Source organism: Mirounga angustirostris, unplaced genomic scaffold, assembly GCF_029215605.1.
Source record: "Mirounga angustirostris isolate CCGP_5_RB_7025 unplaced genomic scaffold, mMirAng1.0.hap1 SCAF_10, whole genome shotgun sequence".
NCBI lineage: Eukaryota > Metazoa > Chordata > Mammalia > Carnivora > Phocidae > Mirounga > Mirounga angustirostris.
Window position 1 is genome coordinate 75244297 of NW_026991718.1, and position 25173 is coordinate 75269469.

General features: G+C 37.2%; 1 protein-coding gene across 16 annotated transcripts in view; it reads left to right on the forward strand.

Annotated features, from left to right (window-relative positions):
- The window catches only part of THADA (THADA armadillo repeat containing), a 325846-nt gene that overhangs the window by 63835 nt on the left and 236838 nt on the right, over positions 1-25173 (forward strand). For 15 of the 16 annotated variants that reach the window (XR_008506903.2, XM_045885094.3, XM_045885095.3 and 12 more), the window contains 3 exons: positions 12175-12307; positions 14959-15072; positions 20583-20705. Coding sequence is in view for 15 of the 16 variants with exons in the window: in XM_045885094.3 (XP_045741050.1) it covers positions 12175-12307; positions 14959-15072; positions 20583-20705 (370 nt within the window). In the remaining variant the exon portion in view is untranslated. Of the gene's footprint in view, positions 1-12174; positions 12308-14958; positions 15073-16223; positions 17823-20582; positions 20706-25173 lie in introns of those variants that run through there. The other variant, XM_045885103.3, reaches the window with a different exon arrangement.

Here is a 25173-nt window from a genome sequence, read left to right on the forward strand (position 1 = left end):
TCCCCCACCCATGTCAGCCTTTTTTTTTTTTTTTTGACACTGTTGAACAGGAGAATCAGAATGGTCTGATTCCTCCCACTCCACACCCTCAACCACCACCTCCCTCAGTGTTTAGAGGCAAGGATACCGAGGTTTATGAATTAGAGCTGAGTCATCTACTGGCCTTATTGACAAGAGGAAAGCCATTTAACCTCTCTAGGAGGAAGTGAGAGGGTTCAACTTTCTCAGGCCTCTTTCAGCTCTGAGCGTCCTACTCATTGTATACTGCTGCTTTCTAGTTTCTGATTGGGAAAATCGGGATTGGGTGCATGAAAGATAGAGGGAAGCTGGATCATTTTTAGTAAACTTCCTTTAGAACTGATAAACCATCTCTTAGGAGTATTTTGTGGATTAATAACTTTCAGTGAGAGTTTCTTATGAAGAACCTTGAATCCCTTGTAAGAAAGTTGTAATTTGTATGATGTACTCAAGAGGCTAAAGACATGGGAGTGAAGTAAAACAAACAATCCTTCAGACAAGGAGGAAGTCTGCTCTTTTAGTGGAAAAGCCCTTGCTAGCAAGAGCAGGATTGGAATTCCCCACAGTCATGGTTGGTGATTGCACAGAGTTGGCACAGAGAACCAAGAACTGCTTTCCCTTTTCCTTGCTGACCCCTGGATGGTGTGATGAGGAACCAAAACAACAACCAGAGTTGTTGCATTGTTCTTGGGAGCCCTGCATGGTTCCATTTTTACCTCTCAATTCTTTCATTATCATAAGGACCAGCAACTCAGGAGTTTTGAAATCACTTCCTTTATAAAGTAATCTTTCCTTGCGGGAGAGTAGACAGAAGGTTCATTGACTAGTCAAAACTCTAGATTAGGCTATTGTGTTTTTATAGGCACAGTGCTTCACCATTGAGAAGCCTTAAAGTTCCAGCCCTCCTTTTCTACACCCGTTGTTTGTTGTGTTTTGTTTTTTCCAATTATCTGCCTAACTGAAGGCACAGCTAATGTGCAGCTCCTGGCACCTACCCTAATTGTCCTTGTTTAATCATTCAATAAAAGATTTCTCGAACATAATAAAAGATTTCTTGAACATCTCCTGTGGGCCAGATGCTGTGTTAGAAACGCTCTGTTTGACCATTGAGCGTATGATATGATAGGCCAGAGAGTTGCTGTGAACCTAGGGAAGATTACTAGGATCTGAATTTGAAACATTTAACTCTGTAGAACTAAGAGGGGCATGTGAGGACCTGAACAAAGGACTAAGGCCATGATGGGCGCAGTGTTTTGGGGGACATTCTTATCAGGAGCTTTGGGTACTTACGTAATTTAGGTCTTTGCTTTCTTTATTTGGAAGAGCAACCCAGGTAATAATGTCTCATTGAATTTCAAAGCAATTTTGTAATTATTTTATTTTCATTCTTAAACACTAAGAAATCAAGTGATTGGTCCATAGCCACACAACTAGTTAGTAAACGGAACTGACACCAGGATCCAATGTTTTTTGAAACTGCTTCAGAGATTCGCAGTCCAACAAAAGCTTATCCATTACCTGTTATATGTAAGACATTGTGATGGGTAGGCCTCATAGGAAAAATACTGGTAAGACTTGGTTCTTGTTCTTAGAGGAACTTCGAGCCCAGCATTCTAATCTTTGGGATTAGAGAAGTAAACTAGATAGTTTTCAAGGCAGAAATGAAAGGACCAAGAAAACGTTCCACGTACTGAGCTTTTCTGTCCCAGGTGACGGGAAGAAAAAGCAATGCTGCCTGCTGGCTCTAATGCGGTGGCACCTGTTATCGTTGGAAAGCACTTTTGTTCGTACTTTCTTCTCCAGTTACTGTACCCCTCTTGGTCAAGCTGGTTTTTTAGAATGGCACTCTTAACAGAGTTGCCGAGTTGTGGGTTGTTCATTTATTCAACAGGTATTTGTTGAGTTCCTGATTGGGTGGCAGGCCCTGTCACCAGGTGCTGGGACGAGAGAAGTGGATAGGACGGAAAGTGTCCCTGCATCATGGAGTTTATATAACTCCATGTTTATAAAGGACATTTCGAGAATAATAAGAAACTATCAGATAGTAATATGTAATCTGATGTGATAAAGTTTGGTGGTAAGGAAAAATCTCTCTTTCCTTTATGCTAAAGTAAGCCACGGCTTGAAGGACAATCAGCAGCAGCTTTCTGGGAAGAGCTTTCCAAGCAGTAAGATGAAGCTGAAGGAGATTGTCCAAATATGTAGGACTTTGAGAGTCCCAGGATAAGGATTCTGGATTTTCTACTCCCTGGATATATATATATTTTTTTTTTTTTCTTTTTTTTTTTTCTGAGAGTCTCCAACCAAATGGATATAAAAATTAGTATGTATGGATCCCAGTAGGTAGCTTTAAGATCATCGACAAATAAGGTACATATGTGTGTGTTATGGAGTTGTATAGAAGAGGGCAGAGGAGCTAGATAGGACATCTGATCAACTACATGAACGTGTAAAATAAATGGAGATAAAGTTTTTGTTCCCAGAAAGTGTACTGTATCTCTCCACGCTCTTTTTTATTCTCCTCTTGACTCTCTTCTTTTTTTTTAAAGATTTTATTTATTTATGAGACAGAGAGAGAGGGAACACAAGCAGGGGGAGTGGGAGAGGGAGAAGCAGGCTCTCCGCAGAGCAGGGAGCCCAGTGCAGGGCTCCATCCCAGGACCCTGGGATCATGACCTGAGCCGAAGGCAGATGCTTAACCGACTGAGCCACCCAGGCGCCCCACTCTTGACTCTTTTCTTACTGGTACTTGGAATCTTAGATCCATTTGCTCAGTATCATCATTGGATGATTTTTGGCTAGTGCATGGAATATTTAAAGCATGTAGCTTGTGAAAGCAAAACCTTCTTTCTACATTGTGGGTAATTTTTCTCTTCTAAACCAAAACAGTATGCTGCCCCATGGGTAGGGGTGTAGCCCCGCCGTCCCACTCCAGTTCAAAGTCAAGTCTGACTTGTTTTTTATGTTGTAGGCAGCTAAAGCTTTGCTTTACAAAACTTTGAACTTGGGTGACTGAGAAAACTGGAATTCCTCATAGCAGCATTAATATGGTAGACGTTTAGAGATGATTCTTAAATTATCAGATTATCTTTCTTCTACTTTCCCTCACTTTTGTTTGTTTGGTTCTTTGTTTTAATGTAACTAGGTATATGTTTTTCAGTTTCCTCTGTTTTCATCTGTATGAAGGAATCAAAGTCTTTGTTTTGGATATCAGACCAGACCCAAATATTCCCCCTTTGGTTGCTTGTGTGTCATTTACTCTGATGTGATATGCACTGTTTTAGGGTTCTAAGTGTCCTATTCTCAATAGCCAGGCTCAGAGTGTTATTTCTTGAAATTATTGTTCATGGCTGTTTTCACTCAGATGATGATGGTGATGACTGATGATGTTAAGTTTGAGTAAACATGCATCATTGGCTTTGTGTCAGGATTGGGGACAAATTCTGGTTTTGACCCCCAAAACAAATTCTTTTTTTTTTTTTTGCATTATTTAGAATTATTTAAATTGTTAGCAAATGAAAAATAAAGAAAGTGAAATAAGGAACATGGTAGGGTAAAAGTTTATTAACAATCAGCGAATAAATAGCTTTATTTTCATTGATACTCATTTTTCTCAAGCCAGAACTTACTTAGTTGAATGAATTTTAATTTGGAGTTGCTCTTATACCTGGCAAAATGAAAGTCTGTGTTTATGGGAAAAGAAAATGATTTTCTTCCTTATTGTGCCCTTAATGATAACAGCTTGGTAAATAAATTATTATTTGGGAAATGAAGATATTGTCAAAGGCTTAACCTTTACTCAGTTGAGGTTACACATAGTTTCCTGGCAATTGAGTCTTGATAATTTTCTGGGAATTGTGTTTTGTGTATTGGATTTTAAATGTACTTTGCACTTAAAATGTGAAATTAGGGCACCTGGGTGACTCAGTGGTTAAGCGTCTGCCTTCAGTCAGGTCATGATTCTGGGGTCCTGGGATTGAGCCCCACATCAGGCTCCCTGCTAAGCAGGGAGCCTGCTTCTTCTTCTCCCTCTGCCTGCCGCTCTCCCTGCTTGTGCTTTCTTGCTCTCTGTCAAATAAATAAATAAGTAAAGTAAAGTAAAATAAAATAAAATGTAAAATAAGTTGCTTTGTGTTTGCAGTGAAATAATTTCTTTAGGTCGGTGGTGAGTCATTCAGTTAATGTAGGAAAGTTTATTAACTTTCATAAATGTTCCTAATGTTACAGTTGGCCAAGGGAATTGGAATACTTCCAGAATGAGTGAGACACAATTCACATCAAGTCAGTTACAAGTAGATAGTTATCCTCTGAGTGGTTTTTCTGTGGGATGTTTTAATTCTCCAGTTAGTTTTCCATTCATATCACTCAGTTTGTTTAAAAGCTACTCTAACCCCTACCCTGATGGTATTTGTTCAGGGATTGAAATCAATCTGAAGGATAACCTGAATAAAATGATTAGGAAGGTGAATTTCTTAAAACCAATATACTCTGGTAATACATTCCCAAGCCACAGGAACATGCTTTCTGAATTATGTGTAATTTGGAATTTTTATTCTCTTCTCCCTTTCCTAGGGCACAGCATAGTGCCAAGCAAACTACTAGATACTTAATAGATCTTTTTTCCAAATGAATGAATGAAATGCACTGAAGCAAAGAATAGAGAGTTGATAGTATATCTGTCATGAGCAGATCGGGCCAAATGTGGAACAGAATCTAGGACAAGCACCTTTAAGTAATGCCTTTTTATTAAGCAAAGGCTTTGGAGCCAGTCTGCATTTTAATTCTCCCTCTGTTACTTACAAGCTTTATAATGTTTGGGAAATTATTTAATTTCCCTTTTTTTAAACTTGATTTTAAAAAATTATCATTAAAGATTTGAACATATTGGTAAGTCTAGTGAACACTATAATCAATAGTTCTATTGCTGGAGGAAGACTGTTCCAGGTAGAGAAAAGGTCAGGTTCCAAAGTCTTGAGAGGCATGGACTTAGGGTATTTAAGGAAGAGCAGGTAAACCATTTGTGACCAGAGTGGAATAAGGAAAGGAGTTGTAGAAGATAAGATCAGAGAGGTAATGAGGACTAGATACTATAAGATGTAGTAAAGACTTTGGCTTTTATTCTAAAACAGGAAGCCACTGGAGGGTTTGTGAAAAGAGGAGTATTATGATCTGGCCTTTTAAAAGGATCACTTTGGGACACCTGGGTGATTCAGTCTGTTAAGCAGTTAAGCGTCTGCCTTTGGCTCAGGTCTTGATCCTGGGATTGAGCCCCACATCGGGCTCCCTGCTCAGTGGGGAGCCTGCTTCTCCTTCTCTCTCTGCTGCTCCACCTGCTTGTGCTCTCTCTCTCTCTGTCAAATAAATAGATAAAATCTTAAAAAAAAAAAAAAGGATTACTTTGCTGTGTTGAAAGTAGATTATAATAGTAAAAGCGGACAGACCAGTTAGGAGGTTACAATATTATTGTAATTCAAGAAAGAGATGATGATGGCTTGAAGAGTGGTAGAGATAGTAAACAGTGATCTGAATCTGGATGTAATTTGAAGGTAGAACAGACAGGATATATTGACTGATTGGATTTGGTATTTGAGAGAAAGGATAATTCAAAAATTTTTGGCCTAAGATATATCTTTCGTATGCTACGATGGGGGAAGACTGTGGGCAGAGTAGATTTTTAGAGGAAGGCCATCAGTTTAGTCTGGGGTATGTTGAGTTTGAGGTGTCTAATAGATAGCACATTGAGACTGTGGTCTGGGTCTACTTAACTTTGCAAAAGCATGTTCTTTAGAATTTCTTTTTGTGAGGATCTCTGGGAGGCCGACTTATTGTTTGTCTCAAATTGTCTTTATCTTACCTCCACTTTTGAATGTAGTTTAACTGGGTATAGAATTCTGGTTAACAGTTATTTTCTTTCAGTGCTTTGAAGATACTATATCTTTTATTATTGCCAGTGAGAAACTTATCTTTGTTATAAATGGTTTACTTTGTAAGGTATCCTGTTTTTTCTTTCATCTCCTGTGTCTTCTAAGGTTTTCTCTTAATCACAATTTCATTGTGATATGTCTAGGTATGGATTTATTTACTTGGAGTGGATACTTGGAATATACTTTGAATCTGAGGCCTTGTGACTCTGTTCAATTCTGAAAATTTTCTAGATATTTCTTTGAGATTTTTCTCCTAGACATTTTATTCCTGCTTTCTGTAACCCCTCTTAGATTATATTGGTTTCTCTCAAGTTATTGTATGTATGTATGTACACACATACACACACATATACATGTGTGCACATATATATTTTGTATTTTTGTCTTCTTTCTCTGTATTTTGGGTATGTTTCCCAGAAAGCTGTTATCTGAGATGCTAATTCCCTAGAATTCATCTTATCTGTTACTTTTTAATTTTGAAAGTACATTTTTATTTCCAGTGTTTCCAATATCTTTCTTTTCTTTTCTTTTTTTTTTAGAGATTTTATTTATTTAGAGAGATAGAGCATGCATGTGCAAATGTGAGCTGGGGGTGGGGCAGAGGGAGAGGGAGAGGGAGAGAGAATCTCAAGCAGACTCTGCACTGAGCCTGACTCCGGGCTCCATCTCACAACCCTGAGATCATTACCTGAGCTGAAATCAAGAGTCAGATGCTTAACCAACGAAGCCACCCAGGCCCCCCCCAACCCTGTTTTTCATAATTTCTTCCTCTTTTTGAATAGAAGTTATTCCTTATCTCTTGAGTATTGTAAACCGTTATTTTAAGGTCTTTGTCAGACTGCTCCATAAAATTAAGTTTCATATGGAGTGAATTTATGTTCAAATTATTGCTTTTTAAGAAAGTTTTTCTTAATATGAAACATCTCTGTGTTTTGAATTTTGATTTGCTGAGTATATGATTAGGAGTCTTTTTGGTTTCTATTTATTCTCCTTTGGCTCATTCCCCTCTATCAGAGAAACTAGATTAGATAGTGGCATTTTGGGTCTCCCACCCAAAGTAAAACTGGGGATATTACAGATCTGGTCACCAAGCTAGTAGTCAGCCTGGTTTGCGGTTTCCCTGGGCCCATGACTTTTCCTACTGCTGCAGCCTCTGGGAGTAGCCCTTTTCCAGCTTCCTTTCATGGGAGAGGAAGCCCCTGAAATTTCCCATTTCCTGGGAGTGAGGTAAGTTACTCTTCAGGAACTGACTTCCTGGACATCATTGCTGCTTCTAGAGCTGTAACCCAGCAGATACCTGGTATCAGCATTCTTGCTCCTTTGCATTTCTATTCTGTTTTACCCAGATAATTATCTTGTTTTTGAGCTCAGTTGGCTTTGGGGTTCTATTTACATAGTTTGGTTATTATTAATGTGTGTTGGGGCATGGCTTGTCAAAATGTAAACCAACTGTTCCATTTTTATCAGTTCAATTGAAACTCTTTAAAGCTTGCTTTTCTCATAATAATAGATAATTATTTTATATTTTTTAAGATTTTATTTCTTTAAGTAATCTCTATATCCAAAGTGGGGCTCAAACTTACAACCCCAAGATCAAGAGTCGCATGCTCCGCTGACTGAGCCAGCCAGGCACCCCAGTAATAGATAATAATTTTAGAAAACAACCTGATAAGAACGTATTAAACACTTCATCAGGATAAACTCATTTAATCCTCCCCAAAACTTTGATTTTATAGAAGAGGAAAGTGAGAAATGGGGAGGTTTCATAACTTGTCCTGGATCACACCACTAATAGGTGACAGAGCAAGGATTCTAAATGAAATAACTTGGCTCTGTAGTCTATCCTCCTAACCACTATCATGTACTCTTCCACCTATCAGTTGGGGAAAATCATACCTTTTCACAGACTTGTTTGTTGCAAAGTAAGATAAGATGTGAAAAGTCTAGTGTTGTAGCTGATGCATAATAGACATTCAGTGAATGTTTCTTTTTCTTTCCTTAGTGGCAGGCAAATATATTTTCAGTATGATAATTTAAACAAAACTTGTAAGTTTATTTTGTTTAAAATATAGCATGTTTCATTTTAGTAAGAAGGGTAAGAATTCTATTATTGGACTAATTTTCTTGTGTGGCCATGGGGGCAGGACTGGCCTGGGAGAGATGCAGAACTAGGAAGCTAGGGAATCAGAGAAATAGGGTCCAGGGCAAAGTCCAAATTGAAAACTAGACAACTGGGGCACCTGGGTGGCTCAGTTGATAAGCATCTGCCTTCCGCTCAGGTCATGATCCCAGGGCCCAGGGATCGAGCCCCACACTGGGCTCCCTGCTCAGCGGGAAACCTGCTTCTCCCTCTCCCACTCCCCCGCTTGTGTTCCCTCTCTCGCTGTGTCTCTCTCTGTCAAATAAATAAATAAAATCTTTAAAAAACAAACAGAAAACCAGACAACTGAAGGGTTCTGCAGAAAAGCCCTCATGATCCTAGGGAATTCCAGAGCAGAGGACTGTGTGGACTAGATGGGAGGAGCTGGTGCCTTGACGGTTTCCCAGAGCTCCTGAGGTTCCTGGATCCTTGGCAGTGGGCCAGAGAGGGTTCTGGCAAGGGCATTTGCCAGGCTTTTCCTCAGTTGAGTACTCTCTAACCTTTGTTTTCAAATTCCCCAAATTAACAAGGAGCATTTAGTCTTAGTATATAATACTTAAGGGAATAAATAGGCCTGGTTAACTATTTATAATTACAATAGCCAAGAATCTAAATTAGGGAATTGCCTCTGGGGCCTTAAACTGTTTCCTCAGTCATCTCATCTCCTGCTCCCTCAAGACCACACATGTGGGCCCTCCACCATTCTGCCTGCACATCCTCCAAGTCCAGTCCAGAATCCACCCTGTCCGTGGCACCATACTGACCCCCTGTACACCTTGTGCCTAGTAGTTCCTTGAAGTACATTAGAGGCTATGAGAAAGGAAAGGTCCTTGTGAGATATAATATTTGGAGACAGTTTTACTAATTTTTATGAATGGGGCAAGTGCGGAGATCATAAAGAAATGCTTAGTTGGGAATATGGAGGGAGTGTGTATGCATGTGCGTGTATGTGTGTGTGGTGCGTGTGTTAGAATGGGAACCAGCGAAGTGCACAACCTTACTATAACAGAGTCTGTAGAAATGTGGAAAAAATTTTAAGGTTAAAATCAAGCTGGAATATTTGATTAAGATGGAAAAGGAATTAGATCAAGATTTGTTAACGGTCACGAGCCCTTGTAAGTTCAGGCAAGGTGATGCATGGTGAGGTGGCCTGCTCTTGTCTCAGACCTGCCTGCCCTTTTCAGATTGGTTGGTTTTGCTAGAACTTCTGTGTGCCAGGTCAGGGAGGCTCAGGAGAGGCTCACAGACAGTGTTGAGGAGCATTACTGAGCTAGTATTTATTGTACTCGTGTTTCAGTGCACTTGAAAGGAAAATAAGGAAATAGGAAAATACCTCTTATCTCTTACAGTTCCTTTTCCTCCTTACTTTTTCTGTATAGTGAATCCCTACAGGAGACTTGACCTTAGACCAGCATTTTCTATAAGCCAGTCTTACATTGCCAATGGTCCTTTGGTCCCTCTCCCTTTGGAGGAGAGTAGGTAAATGAAATCTACATGTAATCTTAGATCAAGTAGTTTATATTTTATTCACCTCTGTGACTCCAGTTTTTTTGGATGATTAGATCACAAAAGATGACTTTTGCTTTGATTTTCTTTTTTTTTTTCTTTTCCCTGCTCACCCACTGTGGAGTACATTAACCCAGACATACTTAAAAGACTGTGAAGAATGAGCAAAGGAAGACCATAATCTGTAACTGTAATCATCAGCACTTAACAGCTCTGGGAAATTTGGATTTCAGCTTTTGATTGGGTAACTGTGGGAGGATTATACCAAGCTGGCAATGTTAATAATAAACTAGAAAATGATTCCATGAAATTCAAAGCATTTATCCTAATTTTTTTTTTTTAAGATTTTATTTATTTATTTGACAGAGAGAGACACAGCGAGAGAGGGAACACAAGCAGGGGGAGTGCAAGAGGGAGAAGCAGGCTTCCCGCTGAGCAGGGAGCCTGATGCGGGGCTTGATTCCAGGACCTTGAAATCACGACCCAGCCAAAGGCAGATGCTTAACGACTGAGCCATCAAGGCGCCCCTATCTTAATTTTTAAAAGATATAAATCCAGTGATGGGAAGTAACTTCAGTTCTTATAAAAGTACGGGAGGATTGCTTTTATTATGAAAATGTCAAACATTACATGAATGGATTATTTTTTATTTATTTATTTTTTTTTAAGATTTTATTTATTTGAGAGAGAGAGAATGAGAGACAGCACGAGAGGGAGGAGGGTCAGAGGGAGAAGCAGACCCCCCGCCGAGCAGGGAGCCCGATGCGGGACTCGATCCAGGGACTCCAGGATCATGACCTGAGCCGAAGGCAGTCGCTTAACCAACTGAGCCACCCAGGCGCCCTGGATTATTTTTATTATGAGGAGTTTCAAATGTAAATTTTAAACATATAATATATTGACATATAAAGCATATAAAAATTTCAAACATATATGTATATAAAAGTAGAGAGAATAATGAAACGAACCACCTTTACCCATCACTCAGATCCAACATTTATCAGAGTTTTGCCACTCTTGCTTCATCTGTACTTTTCATTATGGCTTACTGAAGTGTTATAAAGTACATTCCTGATTTGTAATTTTCACTCCTCTACACTTCAGTGTGCATCTCTAAACAATATGGACATTGCTTCCATGTTCATAATGCCCCTGACACATCCTATAAATAATTCCTTGGTGTCCTATAATCTGTAGTACATTTTTAGGCCCATGTCAAACTTTTAAAAACTTCTGCTTTAGAGTAGTATTATTTACATATATTTTGTTTTATGCAAGACATAAACAACTAATTGTTTGTTGCTGTTTGGAATATTTAATTAGAAACTGAAGTTGCCTATCTGATATCAAACTAGAATAAAGAAAAAAATTCCCACATGTGTTTCTAAGAGGTCTAATTCTCACTGCAAATTAGAAATCAGTTATCTTGGGGAACCTGGGTGGCTCAGTCAGTTAAGCGTCTTCCTTCAGCTCAGGTCATGATCCTGGGGTCCTGCTTCTTCCTCTCCCCCCCGCTCCTGCTCTCTCTCTTGCTATCTCTCTCTCAAATAAATAAATAAAATCTTTGGGAAAAAAATCAGTTATCTTTCTACAGAATATCTTCCTCAATGTAAAAAAATTTTTTTCTTTGGACTTCATCCTTTTATTTTCATGTATTTTTAAATCCAATTACGATCCTCCTAAAATAATTGTCTGTCTACCACTGAATATACTATTTCTTAAGATAATGTTATATAATCGGATAAGGCATAAGGTTAAAAAATTGGGGGGGCACCTGGGTGGCTCAAGTCAGTTAAGCATCTGACTTCAGCTCATGTCATAATCTCAGGGTCCTGGGATCAAGCCTTGCATCGGGCTCCTTGCTCAGTGGGGAATCTGCTTCTCCCTCTGCCTCTCCCCCTGCTTGTGTGCTCTTTCTCTCTCTGTCTCTGAAATAAATAAATAAGATCTTAAAAAAAAATTTTTTAAATAAAATGTTCTTAAGCACTCTAGAATAACAGTATAATAGAGCAGAATCTCACTAACAGCAGTGTCCACATAACCTCAAAATATTTATGCCAACTTGCTTTATTAATTCTCCATAGGATCTGGTTGAAAATTTTGTGGTGGGCCACATTTTGAAAGACATGAAAATTATTATTAAAATGTATCTTAAAAAATATACCTTAATATGTGTTTTCTCTGAATATAAATAATCTTTATAAATGTAGAACATAAATTATATTAAAGTTATATTCTCTTTTTGGAAGTCTTGAGTTTTGCAGTATAGATTATCTGTAAGAGTTTCATTAACATCGGAAGATCAGAACATTTTGACTGTGGGTGTAAGCCATGGTATTAAAGCTTATTTTATAGACAAGACACATGCTTTATATGCTTTTGTAAGAAGTGGAATCTTTAATAGCTTCAAATCTTAAGACCCATAATAAAGAGGAAAATAAGTGAAAAGTAGAAAGGGAGACAATTTTTAGTTTCCCTCCTTCCAAATATAAGAATATTTATTCTTTTCTAACAGTATCAATAGTTTGTACTTTTACTTTTAGGTGCCTGATTATTCCAAATGTTTGCTTTATATATGCCTTTTAGGTGCCCCAATGTGAGTCTGCAAAATCTACCGGAACAGTGGTTATGGAATGTTTTAGAGGAAATTAAATGCAGTGATCCTTCATCTAAACTCTGTGCTACAAGGCGCAGTGCTGGAATTCCTTTCTACATACAGGTACTAATCTGTGAGAAATAGCTGTTTGTCTTTTGATAATTTGTTTTATTTGTCTTTTGACAATCCCCTTGACATGTGAGTAAGCATACTGCATAAGGGACATACTGTAGCATTTGTGGCTTTGTTGTATGTGTGCACGGTGTGTTCCTGTGACAGATCTGTTCTTGGAACAAACCCTCCACGAGGTCAGTCTTGTAATGTGAACAGAGGGTGGTATAGATTTCCGCCTGCCTATTAAGTAGGCAGACATCACTGTGGCACATTCACTGCTCACTTCTAGGAAGTGTACATGTTACCTTTTTCTTTTTGAATTAGAAAAAATAGTCTTCCTGTTACTTCAAGACCCTTAAGACTCTTCTCTGTAAGCAACCAGTAGTAACAGTTTCTTTTGAATCTTTCCATAAAATGTCTGTGCACAAAATAATTTTAATCTATTCTAATAGTAGCTAACATTTGTAAGTAGTTATTTCACATATATTATCTTATTTAATCCGTCCTCAAGCCCTATGAGATGTGTCCTGTGATCATCCATATATTGTAGATGTAGAAACTGAGGCTTAGGAAAGTCAAGTAACTTGCCGAAAGCCCCGGAGATTGTGTGAGCAGAGCTAAGACTTGAAGCTCAGACAGCCTGACTGAATGGGTATGTGTTTTTTTTAATACAGAAGAAAGCATATTATACATACTGTTTTTCCCTTGCTTTTTTTCACTTAACGTTATACCTTGAAGATCACCACATATCAGCACATCCAGATATTGCTAGTTGATAGGAAAATATTTTATTTCCACAGTGTTGAAATTAAGAAGCGGTCACCCTCATGAATGCAATGAATAAAAACCAGAGTCCTCACAATACTAAATCAGACCCCGATCTGGAAGATCTTTATTTAATATTCAGTAAGATATAGTCCAGGAATGGGGGTGGTATAATAAAAGCAATGAAAATAAGTGAAATGATGTCTTTTTTTTAGTGCCCCTACCTGCATTTTTTCCTTCTTTCTCATTCCTTCCCCAAATTTCCAATGTCATCATTGTGTGATGACAGTGGGCACCACTTGCAGAGGTTGTTGATTTGATACAGAGATCATCGAGGTAGTTCTGCTGGGTGGATTTTGGTGACCTTCAGAAATGCACTCTCTGATCTGACCCATTCCACATCAGTTTGGTTCATCTCCTGCCTGTAATTCATTCTGACCTAGTGTGTTTTTGCCTCATTCGTCTGTCTGAGGACAAATGTTAACATGATAGCAAGGTCTAGTTGTAGGTTTGTGCCGTGTGCTTATTGCACCTCTAGTTCCCATCCATTACTAAATATTGGTCATAGTGACAGAACAATGAGGACATGCACTTTCTTAGCCCATCCTTGGGAAGAGTGTCATAACTATGCCCACAACTCTTGACGGAACAAAAGCCATGGTTCCAAGGAGACATTTCAGTAATTGCATATAACTTTCTTATTTATGTTAGTTGAGTACAATCTAAATTATTAGAAAAATCTGCTCAGAGATATCCCATTCCTCGTAGCATAACTTACCAATAAGTTATGTTCTCATGGAAGCCTTTCCTTAGTGTTAACTATGGAGAAAAACTGCCCTACTTAGTAGTTTATGAACTTACCTTTTGTGCAGACAGATACGAAATTTTTTTGAGTGGTCATTAGAAAAATAGTATATATGTTTTTTGAGCATAAATACACTATGGTAAATTTTTCTTTTAAACTTACCTATTTTGGGTGTTCCTCTTTTATGGATTATAAAAGCTTCCGAAGAACTGAGTAGCTTGAAACTTGCATTCTTGGGAGCTAGTAGCTATGTACAAATGAAATAATCCCTGCTACTCCTAGTTCTACACAACCACTAATCTATTTTCTGTTTCTATAGATTTGCCTATTCTGAACATTTCATATAAATGGAATCATATAATGTGCAGCCTTCGTGTCTGGCTTCTTTCACTTAGCATGTTTCAAAATCCATCCATGTTGTAGCACATATCAGTACTTCATTCCTTTTTATTGCCTCAGGTAGTTTGATATCCTATTTTTATGTTTACTGTGTAGTGGCAAATTGTTAGACACCAAGTAAATGAGCAGCTCTTGAAAACCGAAATATAGGCTGGAGTTTGTAGTATTTTCTTTTGCTCCGTGGAGTTTCCAGTGCTACAATTTGATAGTCCTCCAGGTAGAGACTCTTTAGTAAAGAATTAAATAACTGATCAATCTCTAGGGAGTTTCCAAATCCTTGCTAGAAATTTAATCCACAGGTTTTTTGTTTTTAAGTAGAGAGAATTTTCTTGTTGGTAAATTTGTTATAAAAACTGACTTGCTTATTGTATCTGAGACCTGCCACCTAGTTATGGTCCCAAAAGAGTTGTCAACAAGAGCCATCTCTCAACCTCTTAGAATTTTGTAGTTGACAAGCAAACCTGGAAATGACTAGAGGTTCCATGATATCACCATCACCAAATTTTTCAGATGAAGAATCCCAGGGATGGCGAGGTTAAGCTACTTGCCCAGGGCCACATGGCTTAATTAACTTACTTGATACCACATGTTTTTATAGGGGGATTTTGCATTTTGGGATTGATTCTGGGAAGTAGCAAATAGGTATATGTAAAATCAGAGCCCCATTGATTTTTGCCTTGTTTTTCTGTAGGCGCTATTGGCATCTGAACCTAAGAAAGGCAAAATGGATTTGTTGAAAATAACAATGAAAGAGTTAATCACATTGGCTGGGCCTACAGATGACTCACGGAGCACAGTCTCCAAGGTAATAATGGAAATATACAAAGCCTGCTAGGAAGGCAGTGATTTTAAATCTTTGCTGTACCAAAAAGATACGGAATTCTTGAAAATAGGGCAGGTATTTGAAGCTTGATCTGGATATTTTGTTTGTTTTGTTTTGTTGGCCTTTCCTGTCCATAAAATAAATCATTGCTTTAGTTGATATATATTAACCAAAATGAACTATTTTTAAACTCTTGTGAAAACATCCAATTTAGATATTTTATAATACTGCTCTTGCATCTAAAATTTTTTAAATGAATGTGCAATCACTTTAAAATTTCATGTGTGCTTCTTTGAGTTGATACACATTTTGTAATTCAGTAGCTGATCTTTCCCTAAAATGAAGTGTCTAACTTTTGGTATATTCATTTTTTAATTTTAGCTAATATTTAGTCTCTTTTAGTCACTGCTGCACCTGGGTTAAGTGCGTGTGAGTGTGTGTGTGTGTGTGTGTGTGTGTGTATGAGTGAGAAGTTGGGGTAAGTATTCCTCCTAGCTCCACTCCACTACATAATAGTAAATACCTTCAAGAACATCTTGTCTAGGCTTTCTCAATAAATGCTTTATAGTAAGACTTTTCCTGCCCAACTGTAGGACTCCCAGGCTAGGTCAGGGAACAGAAGAGCTGACGCGTCAATCAAGTACCATACAAACGTACATGATTTTATTTCAGAGCCTGTGGGAGGTGTCAAAGGGGAGCCCATGGGCCAGAGTGTGACTAGTGAGAAAGGATGGGGCTTATTAGCATATGGCACTTTCTGGCTTGTGACTATAATATGTGAAGTTTCCTTATTTATCTCAAACTTTTAAAGTGTCACTAATCACCTTTCAGAAATGATCGGTTTTAGATTTTATTCCAGCAAAATGTGAAAAATATAATTTGGTTTCATTTTCCTAGACTCTTACTTAAAGTGCTATTTTTTATGAGAACATCTAAAAATAATGGAGTTTGATTTTAGGGTGTTGGATAATTATTGTCCTACTCTGCTTCAAGATCATTCATGGCATTTTAGTGATCATTTTTATTAAATTGGTAAAACTTAAAATTTTGTCTCTGACCAGTCTTCTAGGCATTAGTTGATAATTTGTTTACCTTCTCCCCTTTTGTGGTATATTTCTTATTATTTTTATTAGGTATCTGTGATTCAGCATATAAAAATGTACAGTGAACGATGAACATCTGTGAAACCGATTCCAACCTGAAGAAGTAAAACATTGCTGATAGAATTATATGCACTGTGGGCTCTTTGGCATCCTGTGCCCCTTTTTCCCCCCTCAGCTATAATCACTAATCCAAGTTTTTCTGTGCACGTTTTTCATTCTTTTATGACTTTTTTTTTTAAACATAAATAGTATTATCCATACATCTTTTTATAGTTTGGGTGTTTACAATAAACATTATTTTCAAGGTGAGTGAGCTTAAGTTTTTTTTTAAGATTTATTTATTTATCTGTTTATCTATTTATTAATTTATTTATTTTAGAGAGTGTGAGCAGGGAGAGGGACATGGGGGAGGGAGAGGGAAAGGGAGAGAGAATCTGAGGCCGACTCTGTGCTGAGCATGGAGCCTGTTGCGGCGCTCGATCCCACGACCACAGATCATGACCTGAGCCAAAACCAAAAGTCAGACATTTGACTGAGCCACCCAGGTGCCCCAAGTTCATTGTAATTTCTGAATGGTGTTTCATTGTACATGGTTTCTGCCTTTCTGCTTCGTGTGAAATGGCACTTCCCAGTTTTATTTCACATTTCTCTGATACCTGGCTAGCTTTAACATTTTTTCATGTTTCATTTTTAGTCTTCTGGATTACTTCTGTGAATTGCCCCATTTAAAGACTTTTTAGCTGCCTTTAACTTGGTTGTCTTTGTCTTGTGGGAGTTGGGGTTTTTGCTGTTTTAAAATGATTTTCCTGGGGCACCTGGGTGGCTCAGTTGGTTGAGCATCTGCCTTCGGCTCAGGTCATGATTTCAGGGTCCTAAGATCAAGCCCTGAATTGGGCTCACTGCTCAGGGGGGGATCTGCTTCTCCATCTCCCTCTGCATCCCCACCCCCTGCTCCTGCTCTGTCTCTCAAATAAATAAATTTTAAAAATCTTTAAAAACACGATTTTCCTGATAACAATATTCCTGTTTGGTTATTTGAGTTACACATACCTTCTCCCAATCTGTAGTTTCTCCTTTCACTTTGCTTTTGCATGGAAGTTTTAAATTTTAATCAAGTGGAGTATGTCAGCTTTTTTTTTATGGTTTGTGCATTTGGATCTTGTTTAAAATACCCCAAGGTCAGAACGATATTTTATATTTTCTTTTTAAAGTTTTAGAGTTTTACTTCTCACATTTCTGTCTTTACACCACCTGTAATTTGTGTGTAAAATAAGACAAAAATATTATTTTCCATTTGGATAATGAATATACAAGCATTATTGATATAGGATATCCTTTCCCCTTGATTTATAACACCCTTCTATCTTTCATGTACTTTTTTTTTGATATGCGTATCTGTTTGTGTGCTCTATTTTATTGGTCTGTTAGTCTATCCCTGAGCCAAAGTCACTGTTTTAATTACTATCTTTTTAATAAGTTTTGGTATCTGGTAGGGTGAATCTCCCTTTTTTTCCTTTGGAATTATCTTGGCTATATTTATTCATTGCATTTCCATGTAAGTTATAGAATCAGCTTGTTAAGTTCAACAAAACTCCTTTTTGAATTTTGGTTGGAATTTAAATTTATTGATTTGTTTGGGAAAAATGACTTTGCGCTGAATATAAGCACAACAATAACCAAAAAAAATAATTGCATTTATACACACCAGCAACATACAATATAATCTTTAAAATACCATTTACAATCACTAGAAAAACTATAAAATATGTAGAATTAAATTTCACAAAAGATCGATAGGACTTTTATAGAAAATTATTTTTAAAAATAATGAAAGACATACAAGAAGATCTGAATAAATGGAGAAAAAAGCCATGCTCATGGACTGGAAGATTCAATATAAAAAAAGAAGTCATGTCAACAATTGCTATACTACAAGTAATGACTTACATGTGAATTCTTTTGGATTTTCTTTATGGATAATCATATCCTCAGTGAATAATGCTAAATATGTTTTACCTTTCTAATTTTTTTTTTTTTAAAGATTTTATTTATTCATTTGAGACACAGAGCTACAGAGAGAGAGAGAGCATGAGCAGTGGGAGAGGCAGAGGGAGAGGGAGAAGCAGACTCCCCGCAGAGCACGGAGCCCGATGCGGGACTCGATCCCGGGACTCCAGGATCATGACCTGAGCCGAAGGCAGTCACTTAACCATCTGAGCCACCCAGGCGCCCCTACCTTTCTAATTCTTATTCATAGAACATTTTTCTTATTCTGCTGGCTGGAACTTGTAGTTTGGTTTGTATAGAAATGGAGATAGCAGGTGGCCTTGTGTTGTTTCTGATATTTGCTGTAGGTTTGAATCTATCTTATATCTCATTGAGGAAATCAAATTTTATTGAATGCTTTCAAGTGTCTTTTGAGATGTTTCTTTTTAGAATTTGCAAATATGACTATATTGATTTTTCATACAGTACCATCTTTGCATACAAACCAAAGCCACAACTTTGACATGTTGAAATTTTTTTACACATTGCTAGATTCACGTGAAAGTTTTTTAAAAACATTTTTTACATATTTTCCCTGGATTCATAAGTGAGATTGGCCTGTGGTTTTCCTTTTTCATGCTGTACCTTGTCCTTATTTTTTATGTAAAATTTTTATTGAATTATAACACTACAAAGACATATATAAATCATGTGTGCACCACAGTAAAGTTTCACGAGGTGAACACACTTGTGTATAGCAAGAGAAAGAACATTTTAGTACCTGAAAGCCTCCTCATGCTTCCTTCTCATCAGTACCTTTTCCCTAAGAGTAACCACTAGCCTAACTTTAACACCTTAGTTTTAGTTTTACCTGTTTTTTAAAAAATTTTAAATAAATGAAACCATACATTATATACTCTTTTGATATGGTTTATTTTGACCAATGTTATGTTTATGGTATCCATCCAAATTGTGATTTATTCATTTTCATTGCTATATAATATTATATAACTTATTCATTCTTCTGTTGATGAACATTAGGGTAGTTTTTTAATTTGGGTTATTAAGAATAGTACTTTTACAAACATTCTGGTACATGCCTAATGGTGAACATATATGTACATTTCTTTTCAGTAAATACCTAGGAGTGGTTATTGGGTATGTTGTATATTAGGCTTTAGTAGATTTTACCATTTTCCCAAAGTAGTTGTCCTTACCTTATATTTATAGCCAGGCTATGCTAGACTGATAAAATAAATTTGGAAGTCTTTTCTTCTCTAAATAGTTTATGTAAATTGGGATTATCTATTCTTCGAATATTTGGTAGCATTCATACATAAAATCATGTGCGTCTATTTTTTTGGTAATTGTTGTAGTTATTAGGTTGGGCTTGTTTTTTTTGTTTTTGGTCTCTGGGTAGGATTTTTATCTATTGATTTCCTTTATGTAATGCTAACATCTATCTAGCTTTTTAATTTCTCTTTGAATTTGTTTTGATAAATTCTATTTCCTGGGAAATTGTTCATTTTTACTTAATTTTTCAAATTGATTAGGGTAGTATTGTTCATAGTAGTATTTTTGCTTTATTCTCTGATGTATCTGTAGTAATGTCATACTCATGATACTGCTTATTTTCTTCTCTCTTTTCTTGGTTAGTCAGAGGTTTGTTTCTATTTCAAAGTATCAACCCTGGGTTTTGTTAATGGTCTTGTTTATGTCATTGCTTTTTTCAAATTTTCTGCTCTTTTAAATTTTCTTTCTCTGTTTTGAATTTATTGTTCTTTCTCTGTCATCTTAATTGGACACAGCATATCTTTTTAGTCTTTTTTTTTAATAGAAGCATGTAAGACATGCATTTCTTTTAAGTTCTACTTACAGTGCATCTCACAAATGTTGGTGTGTAGCATCTTGGTTGTTATTCAGCTCTAAATATTAAAAAAATTTTTCTTTGACCAGTGTTTTTAAAAAGTATCAGTTTTAAACATATTTAAAGAAATCAGTTTCTAACTTAATTCCACTGTAATCAGAGCATAGTCTGTAAGATTTTAATTATTCGGTATTTGTTGAGATTTTATTTGTGGCTAGGTTTGAAGTCATTTTTAAAAATAAATGTTTCATATGTACTCGAAAAGAACTCAATGTCTGTACTTGTTAGGTGCAGGATTCTGCTTATGTCCATTGGATCAAGCTTTTCTTTATTGCATTGTTCAAATCTTACTTTAAATTAAATTGATTTATCAGATAATAGTTATTTTATTAAAATCTGCTCTTTCATTTGTGGATTGTCTATTCTTGTAATTCAGGAATTTTTTTTTTTTATTTTGAGATTAACTACAAGATCTGTACAGATTTAGAATTACCATGGTCTTCAACCCACAACTAATTTTCAGATTTTTATTCTAGGTTCATGCTTTAAATATCCTTAGAGCCTTGTTCAGAGATACACGTCTGGGAGAAAATATTATTCCGTATGTTGCTGACGGAGCTAAAGCTGCAATTCTAGGCTTTACATCACCAGTCTGGGCAGTAAGTGCTTTTGCCATTTTTATTCATTGACTTAATTATACATCTGAGTAGGTTTTAATAAATTACTTTTTATCTTTTTTTGTTGGCTTTTTAGCCATACCTCTTTGTTTTCTTATTTAAGTGATTGCTTTAGAGGTTTTAGCATATATCTTTAGCATCACAGTCAACCCTCAAGTGGTATTATATCTCTTCAGTTGAAGTATAAGACTTTATAAGAACCTAACAATATATACTTCCATTTCTCTCCTCCCAATCTTTGTGCTTTTTTTTTTTTTAAAGATTTTATTTATTTATCTGAGAGAGAGAGAGAGAGATCATAAGCAGGTGAGAGGGGTAGAGGGAGAAGCAGACTCCCCACTGAGCAGGGAGCCTGGGACTTGATCCCAGGACCCCAGCCGAAGGCAGACGTTTAACGACTGAGCGACCCAGGCTCCCCAGTCTTTGTGCTTTTATTACACATTTTACTTTTATGTGCATTATAAACCCATACTACATTGTTATTATTTTTGTTTAAACTGTCATTTATTTCTTTTTTAAAATTTACCATTTTAACCATTTGAAAATGTATAGTTCAGGGGCATGAAGTACATTTGCAGTGTTGTGTGGTCATCCCCGCTCTCCGTTTTCAGAGCTTTTTCATCATTCTAAACATGAGCTCTGTATCTGTTAAGCAGTCACTCCTCCTCTCTCTCTTCCCTCTGCCCATGGTAACCTCTGTTCTACTTTCCAGATTCTATGAATTTGCCTATTGTAGGTACCTCATAAGTGAAATCATAGGATGTTAGGCTTTTTGTATCTGATTATTTCACTTAACAAAGTGTTTTCAAGATAGTGTGTGTCATAATTCCATTCCTTTTTAAGGCTGAATGATACTCCATTGTGCTTATGTTTGACATTCTGTGTACCCATTCATCTGTTGATAGGCATTTAGATTGTTTCTTTTTGGCTACTGTGAATAATGCTGTAACGAACATTGTTATACAGTTACTGAGTTTCTGATTTCAATTCTTTTGTGTATATCATATGGTAATTCTATGTTTAACATCTTGAGAAACGGCCAAACTGTATTCGCAGTGGCAGTGCTATTTTATACTTTTATCAGCAATGCACAGGAGTTCCATTTTCCTTACATCCTTGCCAACACTTATTTTCTCTTCTTTTTTTTTTTGTTTTGTTTTTTGATGATAATAGCCATCCTAATGGGTGTGAAGTAGTATCTCATTCTGGCTTTGATTTGCATTTCCCTGCTGGTCAATGATGTTGAGCTAGAAGCAGGACAACTCTTAGTATTTTTTTTTTAAAGGTTTTATTTATTTATTTGACAGAGAGAGAGACAGCGAGAGCAGGATCACAAGCAGGGGGAGAGGGAGAGGGAGAAACAGGCTTCCCGCTGAGCAGGGAGCCCGACGCGGGGCTCGATCCCAGGACCCTGGGATCATGACCCGAGCCGAAGGCAGATGCCTAACGACTGAGCCACCCAGGCGCCCCCAACTCTTAGTATTTTAATATGTCTTTCTTTTGGATGCTGTGGGCTCTGGGTATCAGAGTGTCGAGTAAGTGCTGTAAATACACTGTCACGAGGTTAAAAACAAAAACAAAAACAGAGGTGCCTGGGTGGCTCAGTTGGTTAAGCATCTGCCTTTGGCTCAGGTCATGATCCTAGGGTACTGCGATCGAGTCCCACATCAGGCTCCCTGCTCAGTGGGGAGTCTGCTTCTCCCTCTGCCTCTCCCCCGCCACCTGCCCCCACTTGTGCTCTGTCTCACCCACTCTCTAAAATAAATAAATAAAATCTTAAAAAAAAAAGATAAAAAACCAAGTTAAAATACCCAAAGTATTTAAATGGAGGAGGTTAAATATTGAGTCACCTTTTTTTTTTTGGCAATATGATCACTGTCCAGAAACTTTTGGACTCAGAACACTAAAGATAGTGGACAGTACCCAGGATAGTACTTGTTGGATTTAAGAAGGTCACCTTTCATGATTCTTGGGAGAAGCACCATGATTTTATTGTTTTCCTTCCAGAATAAAGGAGACTAACCTGTGGCTTGTGAGTGCTTGACATGTGGTTTATTTTATTTTATTATTATTATTTTTTAAGATTTTATTTATTTATTAGAGAGCGAGCGAGAGAGAAACAGCATGAGAGAGGAGAGGGTCAGAGGGAGAAGCAGGCTCCCCGCTGAGCCGGGAGCCTGATGTGGGACTCGATCCCAGGACCCTGGGGTCACGACCCGAGCCGAAGGCAGACGCTTAACCGACTGAGCCACCCAGGCGCCCCGACATGTGGTTTAAAAAAAAAAAAAAAAAAAGACTGGCAAAGGGAGAGGAGGAAAGAAGCTAGACTTAATACATTGCCTGGAGAATGGAGAATTTGCTAGAAAGGCAGGCGTTCCAGTCAGTGGTCTGCACAAACCATTTTATAACTCTATGAGAAGCCTCATATGGTAGTATAGCTAAAGGCACAGACTCCCAATGTAAAGAGGAATCCTCAAGGTTGCCAACTTCTGCCTGGAAAATTGTGCATCTTCCTGTAAGAAAGACAAATGTCTAAAATCCTGTCTAGGAGCATTGCCTAACTACTCCCAAGGACACAGTGTTTACTCTCTGCATTTACAGGAAGCAGAGCAATACCTGTGTACCTTTGGTAGAGTCATAGAGGTAGGAATGTGGCTTGACCATCCGGAAAACTAGAGATCATAAAACTGATTGCCAGAAATATCAATATTGTTTTCTTTAAGTCATAAATTCAAGATGAACAAAGAAATGCTTTCAGAGAATGAAACCTGGTGACTTTTCCAACATTTTAGCAAAACTGAAAGTATCAAAAATGAGTGGCCTCATTTTTAAAAAAAATCTTTTTGGGACCTTTTAAAACAGTAACACGTATACTGCAGAAATTTTGAAAATAAAGAAAAGCATAAAAAGAAAAGTGAAAGTCACCTGTTTAACTACCATATAGATAATAATCATTATTAGCATTCTGATGTATTTTCTGCCTTTCTTTTAATGTGGGTTCTGTATGTGTGTAGTACTCAGATACACACATATATCCACAAAAGACTGCATAAATATATATAAGTGCTCATGTGTAGTTTTATTTTCGGGAATCTTCCGTATTAACACTGATTTTGAAGGAATCTTTTTGGTTCTTTTCAGTTTGCTGTACTAGAGGAAATAAACATCATAGCTCTAATGATCAATCCTGTGACTTTAATATATTGATTGTTATGTTTTTTTCCTTATAAAAACTTAATCTGAGATATGCCAAAATTATAAATCAACATAATAAGTGAATGTGAAGAGGGCTTCATTTTAAAACAATTAAAATTTATGGGGCGCCTGGGTGGCTCAGTCATTAAGCATGTGCCTTCGGCTCAGGTCATGATCCCAGGGTCCTGGGATGGAGCCCCACATCGGGCTCCCTGCTCAGCGGGAAGCCTGCTTCTCCCTCTCCTACTCTCCCTGCTTGTGTTCCCTCTCTTGCTGTCTCTCTATCAAATAAATAAATAAAATCTTTAAAAAAAAAAAAAAACTAAAATTTACAACAGTTTAAAGCAGCTTACCACAGGATTCTCTGTTGAGGTCATTTTAAGAGTGATTTTTCCTGAACACATGTGAAGTGTGGTTTAATTTACAGAAACCTAATTTGTGTACATCTTCTCAGGAATGGATCTTGTGTCTAAAGGTCACACATATGTACTTTTTTTTTTTTTTTAAGATTTTATTTATTTATTTGACAGAGAGAGACACAGTGAGAGAGGGAACACAAGCAGGGGGAGTGGGAGAGGGAGAAGCAGGCTTCCCGCGGAGCAGGGAGCCCGATGTGGGGCTCGATCCCAGGACCCTGGGACCATGACCTGAGCCAAAGGCAGACGCTTAACCGACTGAACCACCCAGGCGACCCATTACATCTGTACTTTTGACTTAACTGTTTTTCCATGCTGGAGAGGGAAAAAAAACACACAAATAAAATTAACTTAATTTTAATTTTGCAGTAAAGGAACATTTTTCCAACAAGCATCCATGTATAATTTTATTTGTTTCCTCAGTCTTTTGTATTGAGACCATATAAGTTTTTCAGTCTTTGCCACCTGTTGGACATTTTTAAAATATAGGGGTAAGGTATTGTTGTAAACATATTAGGCATTAGGAACACCTATTGTGTTGCAGATGATATATTAAACACTAGAAATACATGGGTAAATAAGACATAATCATAATAATGGCTGTCTTGTTGAAGATTTTCTGTGTGCCTGGCATCATTTATTTTGATAATCTCAGTTAATGCTCAGAACAGCCTTGTAAAGTAGATTCTATTATTATAATCCTCATTTACAGATAAGGAAGACAAGGCTCAGAGGCAAAATAACTTTGTCTAAGGACATACAGCTATTATCTGTCTGACTCCAGAATGAATTTATTATAGGGGAAAGTTTTTGGTGTTATAGGAATACAGAGAAGGTGT